We start from the raw sequence: 22,278 nt of genomic DNA on the forward strand, positions 1-22,278 counted from the left end.
GTGTAGTTATTTCATTAACACCAATGTGATCTGGATAGAGTAAAGCTCTCTGCCAAAAATGAAGATATAGAAGAAGACAGGATATTAGCATCGTAGTAAATTTTCCTACATTGCCCAAATAATTGAAAATACAATTGCAAAACCAGATGGTTTTGTATTTAAATACATTTTTCTACTGCCTCCTTTTACCTACTTTTTTCCATTTTTCATTTGAGAAATAAGCACTTGTGTAGCCATTGCAAATTTGCTTCAACAGAGCACGGTTAAGAGGCAGATGCAAATAAAGTAGAATGATTTTTATTAATTGTTAGTATTTTTCTCCTTGAACATACATCTGCAACCATGCTAATTTCAGTTTTTACTGAGCATTAGGCGCAGACTTTGAAGACCAGATCAGACACTTTTTCACAGCAGTATTATCCTATCACAACTTGTCAGTATCCGTGGATAACAAATATTGCAACACCAAACTGGCTTTTTGCAAGCTGCGACACATACACTGTAAGTGAGGAATACCAGGATCGAAGAAAAACAGGAGGAGCTTTGCCCTGAAGGACAAAATATTCACTGCCAATTTCTCTGTCTTGAACTGTGAATGTAAACCCAATTTTGGCATGTTTTCCATGTAGCTGGGAAAGACTCTGGGATTAATTTCCAGGATATGATGGGACAAGACTCTCTGCTAAGGCCTTCCACATAGTCAGAGCTCGGGAAAGTAAAATGGGGCACAACAAGTTCATTAAGGGGTTTTTGGATTTTTTGCCTCTTAGATTATGTCATCATAGTATATTCGTTCTGGAACTATGGTTTCTATTTCATCCTGACAATGTCTATGGAACATCAAACAGAAATACTTCTTCAAGCCTCAAAAATACCTCTTCATCCCACAGGACCTTATTAGCTGAAAAAAGGTTCAGGTACCAAAGCCAAAGTCAAAGATTAATCCAAAACAATCTTTAATATGTCTGAATTGACATATCTTTTAAGATATTTTTGTTCTCTTCTTAGTTATGCTTTAGATTCTTTTGAGGCTCTTCTAAATATATCTTTTTCCACTGCTTGATGCCAGCCTCTTGAAGTTCATACATTAAGGCTTTCATTGATTTCACTGAACTTCAGAATCAATATACACGATATACCTTTGTACATTCTCTTCAAACATACCATTTTAAGTTCAAAGGAACAAAGTGGAACCTGAAATAGTTAAAACAACTTGAAAACTTATCTGAGAAGTGTGCAGTAGTATGACAAAATGATAAAAGGTTAACTTAAACAGTAATTCTTACTTTATTTAATTTCTGGCTCCATACTACACATTTACAAATCAAGCTTTCTTGCAAATTGGAATGAAACTGTTTCTGGTTTGCATCTTGCTTTAATTCTGTTCAGCCAAAGGCTATAAGCCCAAACACAAGAAAAACAGCCTAATTTGTATCACTTACACTTCTGAATTTGGCCTTTAGAATAATTTGTCCATAATAACAAAGTACCAAGCTGCCTCTTTTTGTGAAGATTAGGATTGATGGATTAGCTATTACCTTTCTTTAAAGGCCAATTTACACTCTATGACAGACCCTGCCTTCTTGCTTCACCCCAAGATTACACCTTGGAGCCTCATAAAGGCAAAAATTAGCAGTGGTGCTTGAAAGGGAAGATTGAAAAACATGTAGTGCACCATTGCCACTATTTAAGACACAGGAATGATTTTGGGAAGCACTGCTGATATAATCAGTTTGCTTGATATTTTACTGTGAAAGTTCAGCAATTTTCTGCTAGCAGAAGAATCATGACTTGAGAACAGAAGAAATGCAATATGCATCGACACTACCAGTATGCTTGAACATCCTTAACCTGGATGAGTGCCTAAATGTTGAGAACTAAGTTTTCCTTGCAGATGGGGCTGGGAAAAAAAATAAATAAATAAAATTACTTGTTTTTGTGAAAGTTCTACATGTATTATCCACAACTATCTCTCAGCAAAGGTACCCAGGTACCCAGCCAAGTGGATACATTCTGAACACAGGAAACTTTTATTTTCTCCTCCTCTTATTGCCTTTTCTTTATTTTTTTTTTTTTTTAAACCTCAGGAAATATGTAATCTTTTAGGCTAGGCTTCCATGCTGTTCCCCTCAGGCCACCAGTTACCACCACACTGACTCAGTTTTTCCAGAGGCAATGCCTCAAGCTAAATTTACTGCACAGGGAGCCAGGGATCTGTCACAAGTCACATGCAGAAACTAACTTCAAGTATTACAGAAAAATTTGGAAAGCCAAAAGTAACAAGTGGCTGATTCCTGGAAAGGTTTGAGAACTAGTATGAAACAGTTCCTTTTCCTACAAAGTAGCATGTTTATTAAGGTCCTCTGCACACTATGGAAAGGGTTTGGGGGGTCGTTATTTGGAAAAGGAATGGAGACATTAATTATCAGCTAATTAATACACATTCCTCTCCAGAATCAGCACCGGTTGTAGGTCTGCCAGCCCCTTTATTAAATTCTCTAAGTCTCTTAGCTATCTTCATTTTTATTATAAAGCCCATTTTCAAATATGTCTGAAACAGCTGAAGTTGGACACATGAATAATATATAAGCATGATGATATTTTTAGCATTTTTTTTTTCAAGGTTTCCAGTATTCCCATGTTCCTCAAACCTGTGAGTCATATTAGAGAAAGGCTGGGGACTTAACAGATGACCATGGTTTTGCCTGTGTTCAGTAAAGTCAATCTGAACACGCACAGCCAATCTGCCATTCCCCAGCATGGCTGGATTTATTGGATTTATCGTGTATGCTTCAGCTGATCGGACTGCCCAGTAGATACATTGCTTCCTGGAAACATCATGGATAATGATCTCCAGTGCACTGTGCCTGCACTCACCCACACATGAGCTGCTGCAAGGACTCCAGGAATGGAATACATCTGTTCTGCTGGTAGAGAGCAAAGCCAAGCCACCTTTGTTTGTGTGGAGTGGACCAGGACTAACCTGGACACAACTACACAGTGAGCCCAATACACCAACAGAGAGCTTCAGGGCCAGGTGGCAGCCAGGAAATGGACACAGGATAGTCGAATCGTGTAACAGTAAATCATAACCGAGCACCTGATTCCTGCACGCTATTCTTGTAGAGCAAAAAGGAAGATAGGAAAGGAATACCTAGATAAAAGAGGAATTTTAGACAGGAAGATAGCCAGAGAGGAAAGGAATTTTAAATAAAATTTTCTTTGGGTAGTCTAACACAATTAAGAAGAATTAAAATATCTAATTTCATCTATTGCTGATTCTGTTCAGTGTTCACAAAATAGACTTAGATTGTATCTTACAAGTTGATTGCTATGATTAAATCCTGTAAAAAAAATCAGAATATCATAATTGGCTATGTAATATTTTGCACCTCAAGACAAACCTAATACTTTTCGTAGCTCCGCAGGATATGAAATTACATGCAAATTTCAGTTTTCATTCCTACAGTTCAATGCTTTTTAACAAATTATTTTCTTAAGGATTTCTTAAGGCTTTGTAGTTTAGGACTGCAATCTGCTTGCTATCCACAGGGAGTATTACTAGAGATTATCAGTACTTAAACTGATGAAGAAGACATGTCATGTCTCTCTTACATCTGTATAAAGGCACAACTTCAACAATTGGCTGCAAAGAACATAATAATGTGATAGAGATCCTTTCTGTGTTTTTTTTTGCAAGATATTCTAGTTCTATCTTTAAAAGTCATATGCTTCCATGAATCCGCAACAAAGTAGAGTGGAAGCCTTTACAGTCATGCAGCAAATCCTCAGTCACCCACAGATCTTGTCTAGCAGAAACTTTTCTATGCCTTTCGTGAATCCATAATATGTTTTTTTTAAAGCAGATGAACAAATGCTGAACTGCACATACATGCAAACACGGATGGCAATATGTGTGACTGGGTTTTCCAGTGCACCATATTAGGCAGAAGGTGAAAAATTAGGATCACATGCTTCAAAAAGGACCTTAGGATTTCTACAGAGAGTCTTATTGGAATTCCAAACAGCCTTGTTTGGAATTTTTGGTATTATATCAAGGATATCAAGGAGGTGTAGCAGGAAGGACATCAACACTTTCCTGTTTCTCTTTCAGATATATGTATGTGTTTTCTTTAGCAGTGAGGTTGTTGTTTTTTTTTTTTCCTTATTGATTTTATTTTGTTTGCTCGAGATGTCTGGACTAATTCCTACAAAAACACAGTTAATGGTAAATAAAAACATCATGACTGTAGGATGTACCATAGCAGGATTTTGCAGCTTTGATTCTTACCTAGTTGTTAGCAGGACGGATCCAGCTCTAGGTTCAGTATTACTCTACTCTTGCTCTTGACCCTAAACACAGGGCAAATGTTCCTAACAACTTCTTGCCTTGCCCATCAGTTCTAGTAGCTCTTTCATACAGGAAACATGTCTGGTTTTGATTCATTCAGCAATACCAAAAACCTAAATGATGCCTTGGCTTACAAGATGAAAAGTTGTTTCATGCCCTTTAAAAAACAAATGACAAAAGTCTCTCTATATATTCAAAAAGTTCATCTTAGGATATTCCCCGATGACTTTTTACTGATCAATTGATCTCTTCTGTGCCCTCCTACAAAGATTTGATTTCACAGCCCCAGGAATAAGGAATTATTTAAATAGGCAATGCTGGTCCAAATCTCTGTTAAGCAGACATTGTCAACCATATTAGAAGCGGCTTAATTACATTTGGCAATTTTGTGAAGGAGAGCATTATGTCCTGCATTACCATCTCTGAGTGTATGCATATCACCAAGGACTTCCAATTAGACTGAAACTCTGTGCTTAGAAGGAAAGTGTTGAACCATCACAGCTCCATAATTATAAATTGCAGCCTTTGAAACCTGCTCTTCTTCAGAAACTGTGAAATGCAGCTTAAACAGTACTACTGTGTTTTGTTAATCTTGTTTTGTCTCCTATTTTGATGAGTCACCCATGTCAATTCAGTCTTTGTCATTCATACTGAAAAGAAAACAAAAGCTTGAGTCACTTTACCGAAGACAGTCAGCTCTGCTGGGTCGCTGTCTCGCTCCCCGACTATGTTTGTTCCAACGCAAGTGTACATGCCGGCATCACTTTTTCTTGTGTTGGAGATCATCAGCTTCCCACCACGTATCTATTTCAAAACAAGGAATATATTTTTAATTTCAGATCAACACAAGATCAGAAAAAAGCTACCTTCTCAGGCAGAAAGTTCCACAACTATGGCATTTAAAAGTTTTGTTTATGAATATGTGTATAGTTGAAAATTATAATCCTATATACTTGAATATCTTAAAGCTCTTCTAGGACACATTTTATCCTCCTGATAGATTTTAACCACATTTCAGTTTTTTCTTTTGTTTTCATTAAATGCTTTACATTTCAAAGATTACACTTCTTGCTGCCACTTTGGCAATGCAGGGTACTTATATTTCTTGTATGGTGATAGGTAAAGCACACTGGATATCTCGCCTAAGAAAAAGGCAATTTACTTAGTATTATTTAGCTAATTTTATTTTACTGGTGTCTGAACAGTTTCCTTGCTCACTGCTTAGGACAGATTTTCTCTTTTCCTTGAAACAAACAGACTGAAATTAGGCCAGACTGATAATTCACCTGACTCCCGTAAGACTTAACATTTTCCTGGCTACAAAGGGTGCTTAGAGAGTGAAAGGGCAGGGTAGTTGAAAGAAATAAAATAACAAATTTGCAGCTTGTGAAGTCACAGACAGCGTGAAAAATTGGATAATGGGGTGCTCCATAATAACTAGGAATATAGCCAAGGAAACAAGAGTCGGGGAATTATAACCAGTTCCCTGCCACTCTTGCTTCCTCTACTCTTCAGCAGACCCCAGCAGAGACAGACTAGCCCACAAACAGCAGCCACTTAGATTGTTTAGCTTGAAATACTTCCTTCAGCATCCAAAGCAGTGAACAAGCTTCCTGATAGTACTTCCACATTTAATAAGGTCAGCACTGAGTGAGTTACCTAACGTTATACACAACAAAACTTTCTTAAAGGAATATTAACAGTGAAAAGATAAGCGTCCAAAAATTAGGAATGAAATGTGTTGCTGCACCCTTAATTTATCCCATTTGCTTGCACATACCATGATGTTGTCTCTAATCACTTGATAAGTTAGGTATTTGTTTTGGACCCTTTTTCATTCAGTACATGGAATGAACTGTCACAGAATTCTACCAGTGTTACTCATTTACTCAAGCTGTGTTCCTATTCAGGAACAATTATTCTTTAGAGGGTAACTTCAGCATTTATTTAAACTGTACACCCCGATCATTACACTAAACACATTACCAATGTCATCCTAAGATGTTGTTTTTTTCCCCACAGAGTATTTGTGTACCTCACAGATACGACTGATTTTATCTTTAAAGCACTTCTCTGATATAAGATCTGATATTCTTGTTCCAATTAACTGAGATCTCATTTCAGTGAACTGAGATCTAGAAAAGATAAGGCTAAATCTGTCAAAGACATGCACTGAGTCCCCCATCTAACAGAGCACCTTACATGACCAAATCTACAGCTCCAATGGATCTCTGTTGCACTGGTTACAAAATTCAAACCTCAAGGAAGTTCAAGTTGGAGACACAAACCAGAAGAAATACACAACCTTCTCCCCCTAATTTTGGAAAGCTCAGAGAGGCAAACTGCTAAGGGTAATGATGAGTGTCTGTGGGAAAGGCTATAAAGCTGTAAAGTTCTGCTGCACTCAGCTGCAGGGCTTGAACACAGGTACAGTGTCTATAGATCCACCTCAGTTGTACTCACACTGATCCGCTCCTCTTTGTCATCAATACGGACTTTATCTTTCTTCCAGGAGATGGTAGGCTCAGGGTGTCCACGAGGTGGCTGGCACTCCAATATGGCAGGCTCCCCAGCTGCCACCACAACATCTGTAGGGTTTTGGCGGAAGTCATCCCGTAGCACTAACGTAACAAATGAGGGAAAGAAGAAAAGAATTAACAGAAGTGATGACATTGCAACTGGGCAGAAAAATACATGCAGATACATATAATATTAACTAAGCAAATAGAAAAGTCTCAACCATTATTAGGTGATGACTTTGCACCTTATATTTACTATATTTGTGAGGTGTGACCTTTTATCCAATGGAAGCAGATTTCACAGACTTTTTTTTTTTCCCCCCTCATTTTTTTCTCCAGGTAAGAACATGGCTCTGCACTTAAATTAGAAAGATGTATAGTACCCATTACTCTTTTTAGCCTTGACAGGATCATTTTCTACCTTTGCAAAAGTAGCTTTGCAGATCTGATGTTGAGTTCTTTTCATAACAGAATACAACACGTCGAATATCTGGCTTGCCTGGATCTTCAGCATACGCTAGGTAAAGAAGTGACACAACTGACACCAAATTGCAGGACTGCATCTCAATCAAGGGTATTGCTATTAGTAATATAAGAATAATAATATCACCAAATACACGCTAAAGTGATCACCTGTTGTGAAGGATGTCAGAAAAATCAAGCTGATGGTAGCGTGCTTCCAGAATATATATATTTTCCTTTTATATTTTTAGTAGTAATTTTTCTGCACCTTCAACCACTGCTGCCCCATGACATCGAAAGGAAAGAGCATTTAAATCACCAAGCTGTTTGAGAACTAAATTAGGCAACACAGGCCAGCTTCTTATGTAAATCAAGCTTCTATAAAGAAGGATTAGGTCCAACTAGCTGGCCTCAGTGTGTTAAAATTATATCCACTTCATCATTATTCTTACATGTGTGTTCCAGTCTCTAGGTTAATTGACATTCTTATAAACATAAAACTGAAAATAGCTCTAGATGAGCTACTGAAATAGAATTTAGGGCATTTCCCCTCCTTGAGTTTCAGCTACGTATGGCTTTCATTACAGCTTTAAAACAGTTCTCGCCCTTAATGGAACCAGGGCCCTCTGAGAAATTAGAAAACATTGTATCCTAGTGAAGGGGCAAGTCAGGAAGAGTTCAGCAGAAATTGCTCAGTCTCATTTCATAAGCAGAGATAATTTACTGCTTTCACTGTTAATAAAATGTGCCCCATATTAACATTTGGAACTGAATATTTTTTTGTTCTGTAATAAGCCAGAAGAAAATATGATTAATACATACAAGAATTGGTCTCTGAATGGGCTGAGGTGAGTGTGCTGTATTATTTGTGGCACTCAAAATGACACGAGGTAACTTTTATTGTTCCCTATTTTGGGATACACAGGTAGGTCCCAGAGGAAGGAGGAAATTAATTGGAAGTTAATTCCTTTCCTAACACAAGAAAGAGTGATTATTTAGGTCTTGCTCTTGGAAACATAAAATAAAAGTGACAGGACGCAGCTGGCAATAAATGCAGCTCTGGCAAGAACCTGTAGTCTTCTCAGGTGACATACCAAATTGATATATTTTCCCAACAGATAATGAAAGACTCAACCCCCAAATATTTCTGATTAGTACGAATCATTCATACGTTTTTGATTCACAATAATCAAACTGACAGAAATAGAATGCATAGAGCTTCAAGATCAAATGGAGGAAATAACTTACGCAAAGCACAACACAGAAACAGTATGCTGAAGATCATGGGCTGCTGACTATTTCACATTACAAGATTTTGCAAAGCTGAGAAAGCTGATACCACAGCAATTTCAGGGAAAGAACCAGGAAAACAACAACAAACAAACAAACAAACCCAAACAACAAAAACAAACAAACAAACCTTACAAAAACACCTATTTTAAGAAGCATCTTCCTGTGTCTTTGTGATCACTATGATACAAGGGAAGAAAAAATACTTCTAGGGAGTGCTATACCCTCTTTCATATAACCAACAAATGGATAAACATCAACTTCTTCCACTATTATTACACACAAAATAAATATTAATTTTTCTTGGTTTGATTCTTTGTACGATTACAGAATTTCAGTGCAAATCCATCAGTGGAAAAACACCAGAAAATCAACAGATCCCATGATATAATCACTTCATACTCCTGAGTCCGAACTCCTGGCAGCAATATTAAGGAAAACATTTTCCTTGAACACTTCACACTGCTATATGAAGCTGACAAATGCAGTTTCTTGGGGTAATACACAGCAAATTACATTAACTTTCTCTGAATCATCCCAGCAACTGTGTAAGGTTCCAATCAGCCTCAGAATATGAGGCTAAGAGGTGATTTGATTTTATCACATTCCTTTAGCCAAGTCTTACTGCAAATCTGGCTTGAATGGAAGACAAAATTGATGCTACGGGGTTTACTGAATCTTGCTTTGTACCTCAGCACATATGTGAATCTTGAATAGATTTATCTCACTATTTCTATCTAAAGCATCCTGTGTTTTGGAGAAAAACAAAGAATGGAGGAAAATGAAACAGGGAAAAAATAAAGCAGAGGCAGAAAGACAAAGATAAGAGAAAAATGTGTGGAATATAAACTAAAGCAAGAAAGAAACTCAGAGAGGAAAAGTAAGTTTAAGAGTAAGTTTAGCGAGAGCAAAAACAAAAAGTCAGGTAAAGTAAGGAAAAGACTAAGAATAAAAGCAGAGAGAAAAACAAAGCGAAGAGCAGAGGGCATGGGCTGTCATTCCTGTGTTTCAGTGCTTTTAATGCAATGTAACAATGACAACACAAATCTCAGATGTTAATCTGAGCAGCACAGTCATCCCAGTACATCCCAGCATCACCCCGAGGAAGGAGCAGGGAAGAGGGAGGGTGGGTGCAGAAGGAGACCGGAGAGTGAGCTCAGCTGTCCCGCTCCCACAGCACAGAAAGCCATAGAAGAAAGAAGTGTCAACTGGAAGTTGAGTTCACACTTATTAGCATGGTAAATGGAAAAGCTGGAGTACAGCTTAGTGCATCCACCATATCTAATGGCACAATCGTCTGTGAAAACAGAAAAATGGTTGAGAGCTGCAAGAATATTACTCAGTTGATTATCCACAATACTTCCAAATAACCATGAGTGCGCCTGAGCAGATCACCCTCTCCACATGCTGGCAAGAGGCTTTTTGTTCACTCAAGAACCCAGCCCTCCTCAAGGCCCTCTTGGCAGGGTATCAATACCAGTGTTTTAAAAATACAACACAAATGGCAAAATGCTGCCATCAGACTCCTCTTCTTCACCATTCCCTGTTCTTTTTTTTTTTTTTTTTTTTTTTTTTTACTTTATTCCAGCTTTAATGTAAGGTACACAGCTCCCTTTGTGCTCGCCATGGGTGTTTCTCCACATTTAACAAGGGATGCCAAAAAGAGAGATTGCCGGCATCCCACTCCACGTGCCTGCACTGGGTCTGCAGGGCACCTGGTCTCCTGGGAGCACGGGACCCCGGAGGCAGCCGCTCGGCTCCAAGGGCAGCCCCATGGCAGCACAAACACCCTCACATTTTGAGAGACAAAGCCTCAGAAGGGCAAAAGCTTTCTCTTCACTATCTGGAAAGGCACCAGGGGACCAAAGAGCTGGAAAGGACAGCTAAATCGTACACGTGGCCGATAACGGTGCTGTGGACAAAAGTTAATTAAAATTTGATCGGTCTCTTTGTAGCTCAAACAAGTTGATGCTGCTCAAGCAAGATAGATGTCTGCGAGCTGTCACATCAGTCTTTAAGGCACATAAAGTCCTGCAGGGCCATTTACAGGTACCTGTGAGTGCAGTCGCAGAAAACAAGCACATCGAGCAAGGGCAGCACAGAGATAAACACTGTCAGGGCACACACCTGCCCGACTGAGGGAGAAGGAACTAAAAATAAGTCCCCGCTCCCAAGGCAACTGCTCACAAGCACCTGCCAGCTTAGGCCCCAGTCCAGGCCTCGGTCAAACTGATGCTTATAAACTCAGGGAATTACATGGAAACTGAATTAATTTCCTCAACAGAGGCGCCAGCAATTTGTTTAAAGGAAGCAGAGATAAAGCCACAACGTTTATAGGGTAGGAGGGAAAGCGTCAGGGTCAAAATTATTCTAGGCTAGATATCCATGCCTTAATCCTGCTTTCCACTACAACAGCTTTCAGGCCTTTAGAAAGAAAACATTTTTATAGGATTTACATTTACATGATGATTACAAATAACCATCTGTCTGCTTCCACTTTTTCAATCTGGTCCACGTCCCATGAGCCCCCAGCCTGTGGTCAGAGCAGCTAAGCTGGAAGGAAAAAGTGGATGCCCGTCAGGAGGCTTTGGGATAATTGCATTCTTCTCCCACCAGTGCTCGGCTCTCCACCTCCTCCCCCGGTGCGCACGGTGAACATCTGAGATTGCTGGGGATGGGAGGGAGGGAAAGACTTTGCCTCTTTCAGTGAATGATAATGTCTTAAAACATAGCTACATCTGCCATGCTTACTAGAAGGTATAAAGAGATATTGAGTGAATATTAATGTCCTTCTGTAATTTGGGTCCTAGTAGTTTATCTTCCCTCTGCTGCTTTGTTTTGTGCTTCTCTCAGGATAATAACGTTCTCATATAAAGATTTTACACAGCCACATCAGTGGCAGGCTGCTCACCACAGGCAGGTAGGTCTCCCCTGATCCAAGGCACTACCCCACAGGCATTTTCCTAAATCCTAATCTCTCCACCACTGCTTTTGGCTCTTCTCTGATACACACCAATATGCACAATCAACATGAGTTATTATGTCAAGTAACTGCCCAGATATCATGCAGTGGACAGATTCAAGGATTATTATACTTTAGGTAGTGTATGTTTCAGGGGGGCATTTTAGAACTCGGCTAATATGTATGATTTTCTGAAATGGTCTCTGAGCAAGCCAGGACTACCTGCTGAAATGAGGTGGCAGAAAAAAAAAAAAGGGTCACAGACAACCTTCCTTATGAAGAATAATAATACACTTTGTTTGAGGATGCCGCTGCCCTACCTCTTTGTTTCAGCAACTGCCTTTGTCACATTTTGTAAATAGATTTTCAAAAAAAATCACAACCTAGGCAATAGTTCTAGGCAGCACCCTCAGGGAGTTCCTGAGCTCCCTCTGCATGTGTGCTGCCTGGCAAAAACTGCCATCTTCTTTAAAAAAAAAAGGATGATACAGAACTACACACTTTTTTCCTCCTGTTCTTTTTGCCATCCTTCACCTATCTCCTGATGCAGATATCGCATAGGAGGCTAATTTACCATGACTCAAAATGTACAGACTTTACTTTAAAATGGAGCCTCAAACCCATGACATTAATTTTGAGAGGTGGTAGGATTTTTTTCAGAGTCAAATAGCTTCAACAATATTTGATTAGTAGGTCCCTAGAAATCACAGTGAGGAAGACAGTAGCAGGGAGATACCTGTATCAAGAAACAAAAGAAAAATAATCTTCTTCCTTGCAGATTCACCAATTTTCTTTGGCTTCATTCCTTTTTCTCACTTGGTATTTCATGTGCTTCTGTGCTTAATAACCTACTCAGTACTTACAGTCAAAGGTAGCTTGCTCTTTTTTCTCATGCCTCAGCAAAGACCAAAATGTGGAAAAAAACACCCTGTTCTGACACATCCTCTAAAACTTCTAACAGCTCATACATACAGATATAGACACTTGTAGAATTTGAACTTCGTGATGAGCATTAATATCTAAACCTGAAAGCAGAGACCCTTACTTCTAAACACAGAATCTATTAAACCAAGGGAACAGAGAATTACAGTGTTAGAATCAGGTGAATGAACTGACAAGTAAGTAGACAGAATCCAAATGGAGTCACTGAGAGATAATTGTTTTGCTTTTGTTTTTTTTTTCTCTCCTCTAAATTTCTGTCTGAGGAGTACCCCAACTAGCTGACTGCACAAATGTCAGGAAAGAAGATAGGCTTTTCCCTTTCTTTTTTACAGTACACACTGCAAAAGTCAGACTTGGAAATCTTTCTTCAACAGTTAACTCAATTAAGGGCACTGCTCACCTGTTTTCCCTTTTACACAATTGCACAGGTATACAAGTGATAGGTTTTGCAGATATTAGTCTATGATTTGTTTCTGATTTTTTTAAAGGCTGCTATTTGTGCTGCGTTAAGCATATGCAATACAGCCTGAATACACTTACTGAAAAACTGTCCTTGCCTTCCTTGTGATTCATTGTGTTCACTTGAATCCAATCTGACACCTCCATATTTTATTCTGAAAGATTTTATTTGACTATTAAATGGCATGAAGAGTTGAGATTGCTCTCATTTGGAACATAACATATTTATGTTTAAGCTTCCCGATTGAAAATGAAGTTCTATCACCTGTCTTCCTTGCAATGAAGCCCAAATAACCTTGTCTCTTTTTTAAACTCCCGCCTCCTTCCACCAGTGAGTTCTGAATGCTGCAGCTAACAGTCAGCAATCTCATTACCCATCTGCCATAAATCTTCAAAAGCATCACTGTGTTTTGACAGTCCAGAAAGGCAAAGGGAAGCAAGATGCATAACCAAGTATTCTTTATGAATGCAAATAGCCTGAAGACCGCATTTAAGTAATTTCAGAAATCTAAAGCTATACAACGTAATAAGTTGAAAAATTTTCTGAGATATAGAACAGATTTCTTTTTTCTTATTCTTAAAGCATAATTATGCTTGATGAATGCACTGCACAGATTGCTAGTGCTAACAAGAGGCATGGTATCAAGAGTTTTCTTCCACTGAAGCTAAAAACCCTATTACTTGCTTCAAAGTTCAGAGACTTTCTAGAAGAACAGGTACCACAATTGCAGACAGCTAACTCTGAAAAAATGTTCATGGTCTGTTGTAAGTCTTAGGATTCAACAAGGATCAGACAGTTAGCAGTTTATTGGAATAGTTATTTAATGATCCTTTAAACTAAAGTCTGACGTTAGCTTTTACATGCTCTTCACACTTAATGGACTACATATTCAGAAAATCATAGGCAAGTAATTTATTTTTTCCCAACTAATGTGAATATCAGATGTGGAAGCAAGCATAGCTTCAAAAAACACCACATCACAACTGAAGTAGTGCATTGTTACTTGTATCCCAGCATTTCTGCTTAGCAGAAAGAATACGGGACTACTTCACCAAAAGCACTAGAGGACTCTTCAAATCACATCAACTATGCTTTGCTCCCAGCAATGAAGTAGAGAGGACCGTGTTTGGTACAACAGGCAATGCTATAGAATCCCTCGTAGGCTACTGTCAGAAAAAGGATAGACTGGACTGGACAGACCATTGGTCTTCTGCAGTACAGTCATTCTTAGGTCCCAATAAGCAAAATTTAAAAAAACAAAAACAAAGACAAAGCAAAACAAACAACAGCAACAGAAACAAAAACAACTCCAAAACAAACAAACAAAAAAACCCCAACCCACCCCAAACTTAAAGGAATTAGAAAAATATAAACAATTTTCAAACCAATGCCATCTCACTGAACAAAATCCATGTGGGAACTTTTTATGAGGTGCTTCAGAAGAACACACAGAAACTGCACTGCACATACAGAATGCAGCACAGAGATTCCCCAGAAAGTATAGATTTAATTAGTAAGTTCAGAAACCACAGTGTAATAGCATGCAGGTTTACTGTTGTGAGTACAAAAGTAGCACTGCCAGGTATCTGCAGCATTATACTTAACCTAATGAATGCTACCTACAGTTTGACACAGCATTGAGGAATTTTATTTTTTCTGTTTCCAGACTGAAGTTGGTTCACCTGCAACCACTTTAGCTGCTTTAGTCCCCTGGGCTTCCAGTTTAAGACCAGCCAAAACACCTAAAATGTACAAGTGCTCTCAGTAAAACAAAGGAATGAGAACAGATGAGAATCATAAAAACGAATACAAATTAATGAATATTTCTTGTAGGAGAAATATAGAATGTTATATGCTTCATTTAGCCAATATAATACAGACTCGAATCTCTGAGCTCCACTGAAGTGTGAAGAGCCTCTAATAAACTTCTTGTGTACACATGCACAACACATACACAACAGCTGGGATGCTTTCCCATCTTGGCAGGGGGTCACTGCCACATTACTGCTATACTTCAGTCATATTAAGCAAAGCATAAAACCAAATAGGCTGTTGCTCAACACAGGAATTCTCTTTCTTCCATCCTCCTGATTTCCATGCGTAACCCTTGTCTCTGTCAAGCCTTATCTGTTAATTATAAGATAAAACTCATCTATTGAGTTTTTTGTGAGCAGGATTTTTTTTTCAGGGCTTTTGTGTTGCTCCTTTTAGAAGTCAGAATTGAAAACGAGATATGCAAACAGACACAGCAAAGCACATGTTTCTTGATAAACTCTCATAACTCTATTGCAAAGAGACCATGCTGCCACATTTCAACAGATATGGAGCATGAGATGCATTCACAGCTGGTGCGCAAAACCGTTGGGAGCCGTCTGCTGCTTCTTGAGTACCTCAGTTCCCATCCTGCAAACTGCCCTCATGCCAATAGGCCATTTTGGGGTGCTTGCCAGATGCCGTTTAAACAGGCCTGTTCTACAGGCCTGGTTGGCCTCAGGTCCTCTGTCCCACAGATGGGCACATCATTGCGGCCAAGCTCAGCATCTCCTGCAGGACCTGCCCCAAGTGTGCCTTCTTTAACTATTAATCTTCTGAAGGGCTCAACCGTTTTCACTTTTATTTAGAATTTGTCCCAGCAAATTGAGACTGGAAATGCATTCAATATGTTTGCATGGCTGTAAGTGAGACAAGCCCAGTCATTTGAAGATAGCGGAGAACAAGAGCTGTGTGAAGGGAGAACTGTGTATGCACGGAGTGGGGCAGCAGAAGGCTACAAGTCACCAGCATGCATGCTCACCACTAGAGACATATTTGACATCCCCTCTCCAAGAATTTACAGCAAAATCCCAGGCCCCGAAACTCCTCTACCACTTATGACTGCATATTATAGTCATTCAAAATAGCTTTAATACTCAACAATAAATTAAAAAAGCAAGGATGCATGGTCCAAATATTGTTCATTACAACTCAGCCTCCACCTTCTCTGAAGACAGAAAGAATATTTTTTTCCTCCATTGTTCAAGTGTTGGGTTTTTTTGAAATTTCATCATTGAAATCTTCCCTCATAAAAGCCTCCCCTCAAACGTAATAACTGACCTAAAATGGTAGATGACTTTTTCTTTTTCCTTTGGATTAACTCAAACAATGCAAAATTCACTTACCATCATATCATTCTGCAAAATGAATTTAAGTTTCCAGAGCTCTAAAGAACTGAAGGAGCAATGTGATATGTGGACTCTGTATTAAATACTCTTAGGCGAGTCATTAGAGTTCTGTCAACATGCTAACAACTAGGAAACAATCCACAAACAACTAGATAAAACAGCAGTTTTGTACAGTCTAAACACAGAAAAAAAGCCCCATAGTTGTGACTTTATGCAAAACAAAGAATAATATAATTTGCAGAAAAACTTTTGCAGTTTAGATCTGCTCAAGTAGCATCAGGAATTACTACTACACAATATGAAGTATAACTCTCCCCCCTGTTTTCAAAAGAGAAAAGAAATATGAGTGTTCACATTGCCCTCATTATTATTCACTACATCGCGCAAGAGGAAAGAAAAAAATTAAAGCAGCAGAAGCAAAGACCAACCATAATAGCCCGAAGCAACAGTTTTGAAAGGGGAGCTTCAGCACACAGGGGGAGACCAGAACCTGGGTGTCCAGCTCCACCCTGCAGTCACACTGTGCTGTGCTAGAGACTCAAAATGACCTTCAGCTGAGTGGTTACACCAGCTCCCAGACATGTTGAAAATGTAGCAGCGTAATACTTCGAATTGCATTAAAGGTGAAACAATCCTTTTTTTCTAACTAAAATCACTTTTCCAAAGTGCTGTTTCACATACAACTAAATTTCCATAATAGAAAAATGAACAGTACAATAAAACTAGAAGAACAAAATAAACCCTCTACGTGCCATACATCTTTCCAAACCCTTGGTGCTGAATATTCCTCTGGCAGTTCAGTACAAGAGAAAACTAGGGTAACTTTGCATCTGCCGATGATTTTAAACCAAGAGAAAACTGGCAAACAGCACAACTGAGATCATTGTTTACCTCAGACTACAGGGAACAACAATCAGAGATGTGCTTGTACAACAGCCTTTAACGAGTGTGTTACTCAAGAGCTGGAACAGCCCTTCAGAAGAAGGGCTCGCATTCCCCTTCAGTGTCTGAAAGACCTCTGTTAATCCCACCGTTAGAATATAAAAACACTTTTACAATCTTTCCTCTTGCCTTGGCTTTCTATACATAAACTGCTAGTGTAACAAAAAATCTATTCCAGCACCAGCACACTTAATAATTAAATATCAAAAGAAGTATTATTTTATAAAGGAACTTCCCAGCACATTTAAGTCATTCATTTCACTCTTTCTTAGCACGGAGTTTAACTAGAAACATGGTACCTGTGTCTGTAACTTCCACAAAAGATTGAATTTGTGTACATTTATATAGTTACTGTCATTCTTCAATTGCATTATAAAACAAGAGGTTATACTGACAAGATAAAGTATTTGAGCATCATATGATAGACAAAGTATAATATTGAAACAGGCAGATTAGATTATTAGACTAGACAGGATTGGATGGAGGGAATTTTTAGCCTGCCACAGTATACACCTGGGAGATGTTTTTAGGCCAAATAGTACAAATATTTTCTTCCATGCCAATTAGGGGAGGGGGGGGTTAGAAAATAAAGAAAAAAGAAAAAAACTCCTGTTTGGAGGATTTTTAACCCAGATCACTCCACTGACCCAGTTCACAGCCTGGATAAGCAACTGAGAGAATGACAAGCTATCACAAGCAGAGGAAATGAGTGGCCAGGAGAGAATAGTACTACTTAAACGAGATTTTCCAACAAGGAAAGTGTATTGTTAAACTATGCATTATACTTCCCTATATTTAGAATAAGGAATATATAAAATACAATAGCTCATATAACCAGTGCATGCCGTGGGATTTCTCTGACACCAGGAGAACTGGAAACATTCTGTAGTTTGCTTGTGCAGCTTCAATTAAGGCAAATTGAATTAAACTCTCCCTTGAGGAGGACCTCTATAACTCTGCTCCTCCTTTTCTGAACAATTCCAGATGTAGGTGCAGAACATATTCCATTTCTCTCTGAATACTTCTATATGCCATGTGCACATTCATACAAAGAGGTGAGCTTCTAGGGGGAGAAAATGTGGGGTGCTAAACAACGCTCAGCCAATAGTTGGTACATGCTTGATTTGTACAATATAATTCTGTTCATCTGAGCTTCCTTCCTTACTAAGCAACAGACAGATCAGCTGGAAACAACTCAGAAGAGATGGAAACACTTCTGCTCTTGAGCAAATGGAAATTTAGGTAAATGTGGTTCATAATTACACATTCAGAGGCACTTTCCTTTCTCCCTGTCATATCCAGAATTTATCACTTGCTTAACAGCTTTTCTTTGCACTTTTGAGTGCATATCCAAAGTGCTTCCTTCTTGAACGCCACCACCGCCCTGACTTCTCTTGTAAGGAATCATCTTTCCAGTGTAGGACTGCAGGTTCACCTTAGCATTTTGAAGCTCAGCAATCAGAATTACAACTCTCAGGGCACACCCTTGGGTCTGGCACAGGTAGGAGTGAAGGAGCTCCAGCAGGTGTAATTGCTGAGCACAGCGCACAATTTTCCTCTCTCAAACAGACATTTGCTAGAATGCTCTTTCCTCCACAACAGTAAGGTACAGAAGATCGTCTCCACTTTACTGAAACTCATGAAATCTTTAAACCCTCAACAGAGCCTTCCATTGCCCCATTAAAAGGCTGTGACATTAACAAAATGCATATTTAAAAAAAAATAAAATAAAAAAAAGCAGGTCACAGGGCTACATTATGAACAAAAGTGCATTATACTAATTCAGCGCAACTAATTATTTGCTTAAGATTTAAAAATGTGTTTCTTTTTCTTTTCTAGTCAGACACCTCGGGCACTGAGCTGGAACCCTCCATACCTTTTCAACTGGTTAAAAAGAAATGCCAACACCAGCAGATGGAAAGCAGTAAATCGAATGTGCAACTGAACATGAGGAGTTTAACTTCACATTGTGCAAGGCCTGAGCACCTAAATGTACATTGGAATGTACATGTGAATGTACAGTGCAGCTGACTTAGAGCTAGTGTGTGCACAGAGTGTGGGAATTTACCTGCAATTTTTGGACATCCAAGAGCCTGGACTGCAGACATTCAATAGATCACTGTTAGATTGGGCATGTCAATAGTACTGGCAGTTTGGACTCAAATCTCTACTAGTCCTTTTAAAAATAATAAATCAAATACATTCATTCATAACCTGCCTTCAGATCTGACTGGAAATGGTAAATCCATTAAACTTTCCTTTCATTGTTCATGATGTTTACAAAAATTGTAGGTAGAATTACAAACCAGTAGTACAAAGCTTGGTATTTTTTCTCCTTGGATGTAATAATGAGCTGGATAAGAATAAAGTTGACCCAGGGATTTAAATACAAAATATTTCATTGGAAACCCAAGCAGAAGTGTGCAAATCTGTGTTTTTATGTCAATATAATAATGGCATTTCTACAACTATTAATAAGTATATATCTACTGTCAGATTCTTGGTTGATGGAACATCATAAAATGAATTATACTTCTTCTTAAACTGTATAATTAACTCTTAATGAACCCTTCCTTTTTCCCAGTAAATTCAATTTTGCCTAATCCTTGAGTTTATGGTAATGTTGAGCTCATTAAAATGTTACTTAAAACTCATTAAAATGCACACTGAGAGGTAACAGCTTCATTACAGTAATACGTTGTAAAAGAAAAAAGAATGCTTTATTATCATTTAATTGTTTCCAAAACTGAATACATTTGCATAGCAATGAGGTTCACAGGATATTTTCAGTAGTACTCAATAATTAAGCAGCTCAGTAATTAAAAATGCATTTTCTAAAAATAATTTTATGTTATTGCTTACTCCCTGTTGTTTTTTTCAATTGGGAGAAGGGTTCATGTCGATACAGTTTACAGAACAGAACAACAGTGATACCTGCACTGACTTTAAAATATAAAGCAGGCTTTAGCAAATTTCTGTTTCGAAATAATAAGTTAAAATTGCCACCAATATATTTTACAAGTCACCCTTTCCAACAAAGTCTTATAATATTCCTCCAACCATTTTTTTCAATGCCAGGGACAGCCAGGAATTATGTATGGGCCTTTCAAGTGCAAAGCCTTACCATAATTTTCACCATTTGCTATCACTATACGCTTGCACATGATAGAACACCCGAGCACAGGTCAGCTGGGACCTAGATGTGGCTTTAGAGGGTGTCAGGGTAACTATGAATCTGCCCTAACTCATGTACAGAGGCAGAAGCCCTCAAGCTGAGGTACTGAGCACACAGTAGAGTTGGAGCTTCACCCTTGCTTTTCTGCTTTTCCCCTTGGCAGGGACTGTCCCAGCTCTAAGGTGAAAGGATGTCCCATGCACAGTCCTGCTAACTGTGTGTGCCACCTTCTTGTGTTTCACTTCCAGCGCAAGCTTGAGAGTGCCAGTAATAAAATCCTGGCCAAGTATGTGCATCAGGAGTAGGATTTGTCTACACTATAAAGGCGGATACTATTATAGTGAGGTGATTAGTAGATTGACACTTACCATAGAAGCTTGATCGCTTATATTTTAACAATTTCTATTGGAATACATTGCTGTGCTGGTTTAGAGAAATTCAATGTGAAAGTTAAAGGTCCAGGCTTGTTTTCACTGTATCTTCTCATAATAGCAATTAAAAATCTAATTTAAAAAAAAAAAAGTCAAAAGCTAGAGATAAAAGTTCTATCTTCCCACAAGCTTCAGCACTGAGAGTGTCCATTGTCCATTATTTGACATATGACATTAGTGTACAAGATATTTTGCTAACTTTCATTTTAACTGCCAATGAAGGGTTACTAGAAAAACTGGCATACCTTGCCAGGGAATGCAGCCTGGGAAATGGGAAAAATACAATTATAAAACCTTGAGTCATTCAAGGAACTCTCTAATGTATACCATGTCAGATACCTTGAAGTACTAATTTAATATCGATCACTGCTCTTTTCTATGGCTTTCAAATATTATTTCCACTTCTATAAAACAGATACTTTCTTTAACAACACATGCATCACAATGTACCTCATATGGATTTTTCCAACTTGTTGTGAAAGTTGACTAGCATATCAAAGAGACAATTAAACATGGATGCAGCAGGTTAGACATAGTGTAATGGGACCAACAGAGAAAAGTGATCTATGTTGTTTCAACCTCTATACCATCAGGAGGGAATAGCCGACTAGAACAAAAATCATCTAAATACAAAAAGTGGAGTACTAACCAGATGTAACATTTTCAGCAGCTGTTGACTGAATTAATAATTGTTACAAACAAGCAAAAAAATTCCACTTATATGCAATAGGACAGCATTCTTGTGGTATGAGGCTGGTACAAAATGAAATCAAGCTATCAGGGTTTACCACAGTTTTCCAGGGTGAGTCTGGACAACTAACCAGGCTCAGTTCCCACATGTAAATGGCTGATCAGAGTTACTTTACTCACTTATTTTATTATTTAAATAAATCAGTCTCATAGATTTTTACAGTCTTCTCTACGTACTTCGCATAGTTTCAGGCACAGTGGTCCAAATCACAGCCCTATAATGCATATCTGAGCAAAATTTATAAACATAAATCCAGAACAGTTACTGAGTGAGATATGAGTGTGTACACTGAAAATTGTTGTTTAATACAGTAAGTTGGGTCATATTTCTAAATTAGATTTTGATACTCCTTTAACAAATCAAGACCTTCTAAAGGAGATGCACATTGCTGTTTCTACACTAATTTACATGATACGTTCTCAGCTGTTTCAAAAGAAAACAAATAATGTGTCTTTTTAGCCAAGTAAACAATCTTTTATCTTTATTGCACACACTAGCAGATAAGTCACTTCTCTCAAACACTCAGCAAGATGGCTTGAAATAAACAACTTTGAAAATAAGTAACTGGCATAGTAAGTATTTATGCTGAAAACCTTCTCCATTGTATTTCCTCATATTGACTAAGTAAAATTAAATGAGATACCATAAATATAAAAGATAGATGGTACACAGAAAAAAAAAAAAAAAGAAGAAAGAAGTAATAGAAGTAATTACCTACTATATTCTACCATGTTTACTATTTTTTTGCTACATAAGCACTGTGTAAATTGAACAATCAGCAACAAAGGCTGTAGAAAAAAGTAAAGAAAATGTACTAGTCTCAGTTTTCAAT

General features: G+C 38.2%; 1 protein-coding gene across 1 annotated transcript in view; it reads right to left on the bottom strand.

The window, feature by feature from the left end:
* The window catches only part of ROBO2 (roundabout guidance receptor 2), a gene marked incomplete at its 3' end in the record, with an annotated part of 521,961 nt that overhangs the window by 208,463 nt on the left and 291,220 nt on the right, over positions 1 to 22,278 (bottom strand). The window contains exons 3-4 of the mRNA XM_080358539.1: positions 6,815 to 6,972; positions 5,035 to 5,155 (exon numbers count right to left, since the gene is read on the bottom strand). Of these exons, the coding sequence (XP_080214665.1) occupies positions 5,035 to 5,155; positions 6,815 to 6,972 (279 nt within the window). The remainder of the gene's footprint in view (positions 1 to 5,034; positions 5,156 to 6,814; positions 6,973 to 22,278) is intronic.

The sequence above is a fragment of the Nesoenas mayeri genome (genome assembly GCF_963082525.1).
Source record: "Nesoenas mayeri genome assembly, chromosome: 1".
Lineage (NCBI taxonomy): Eukaryota > Metazoa > Chordata > Aves > Columbiformes > Columbidae > Nesoenas > Nesoenas mayeri.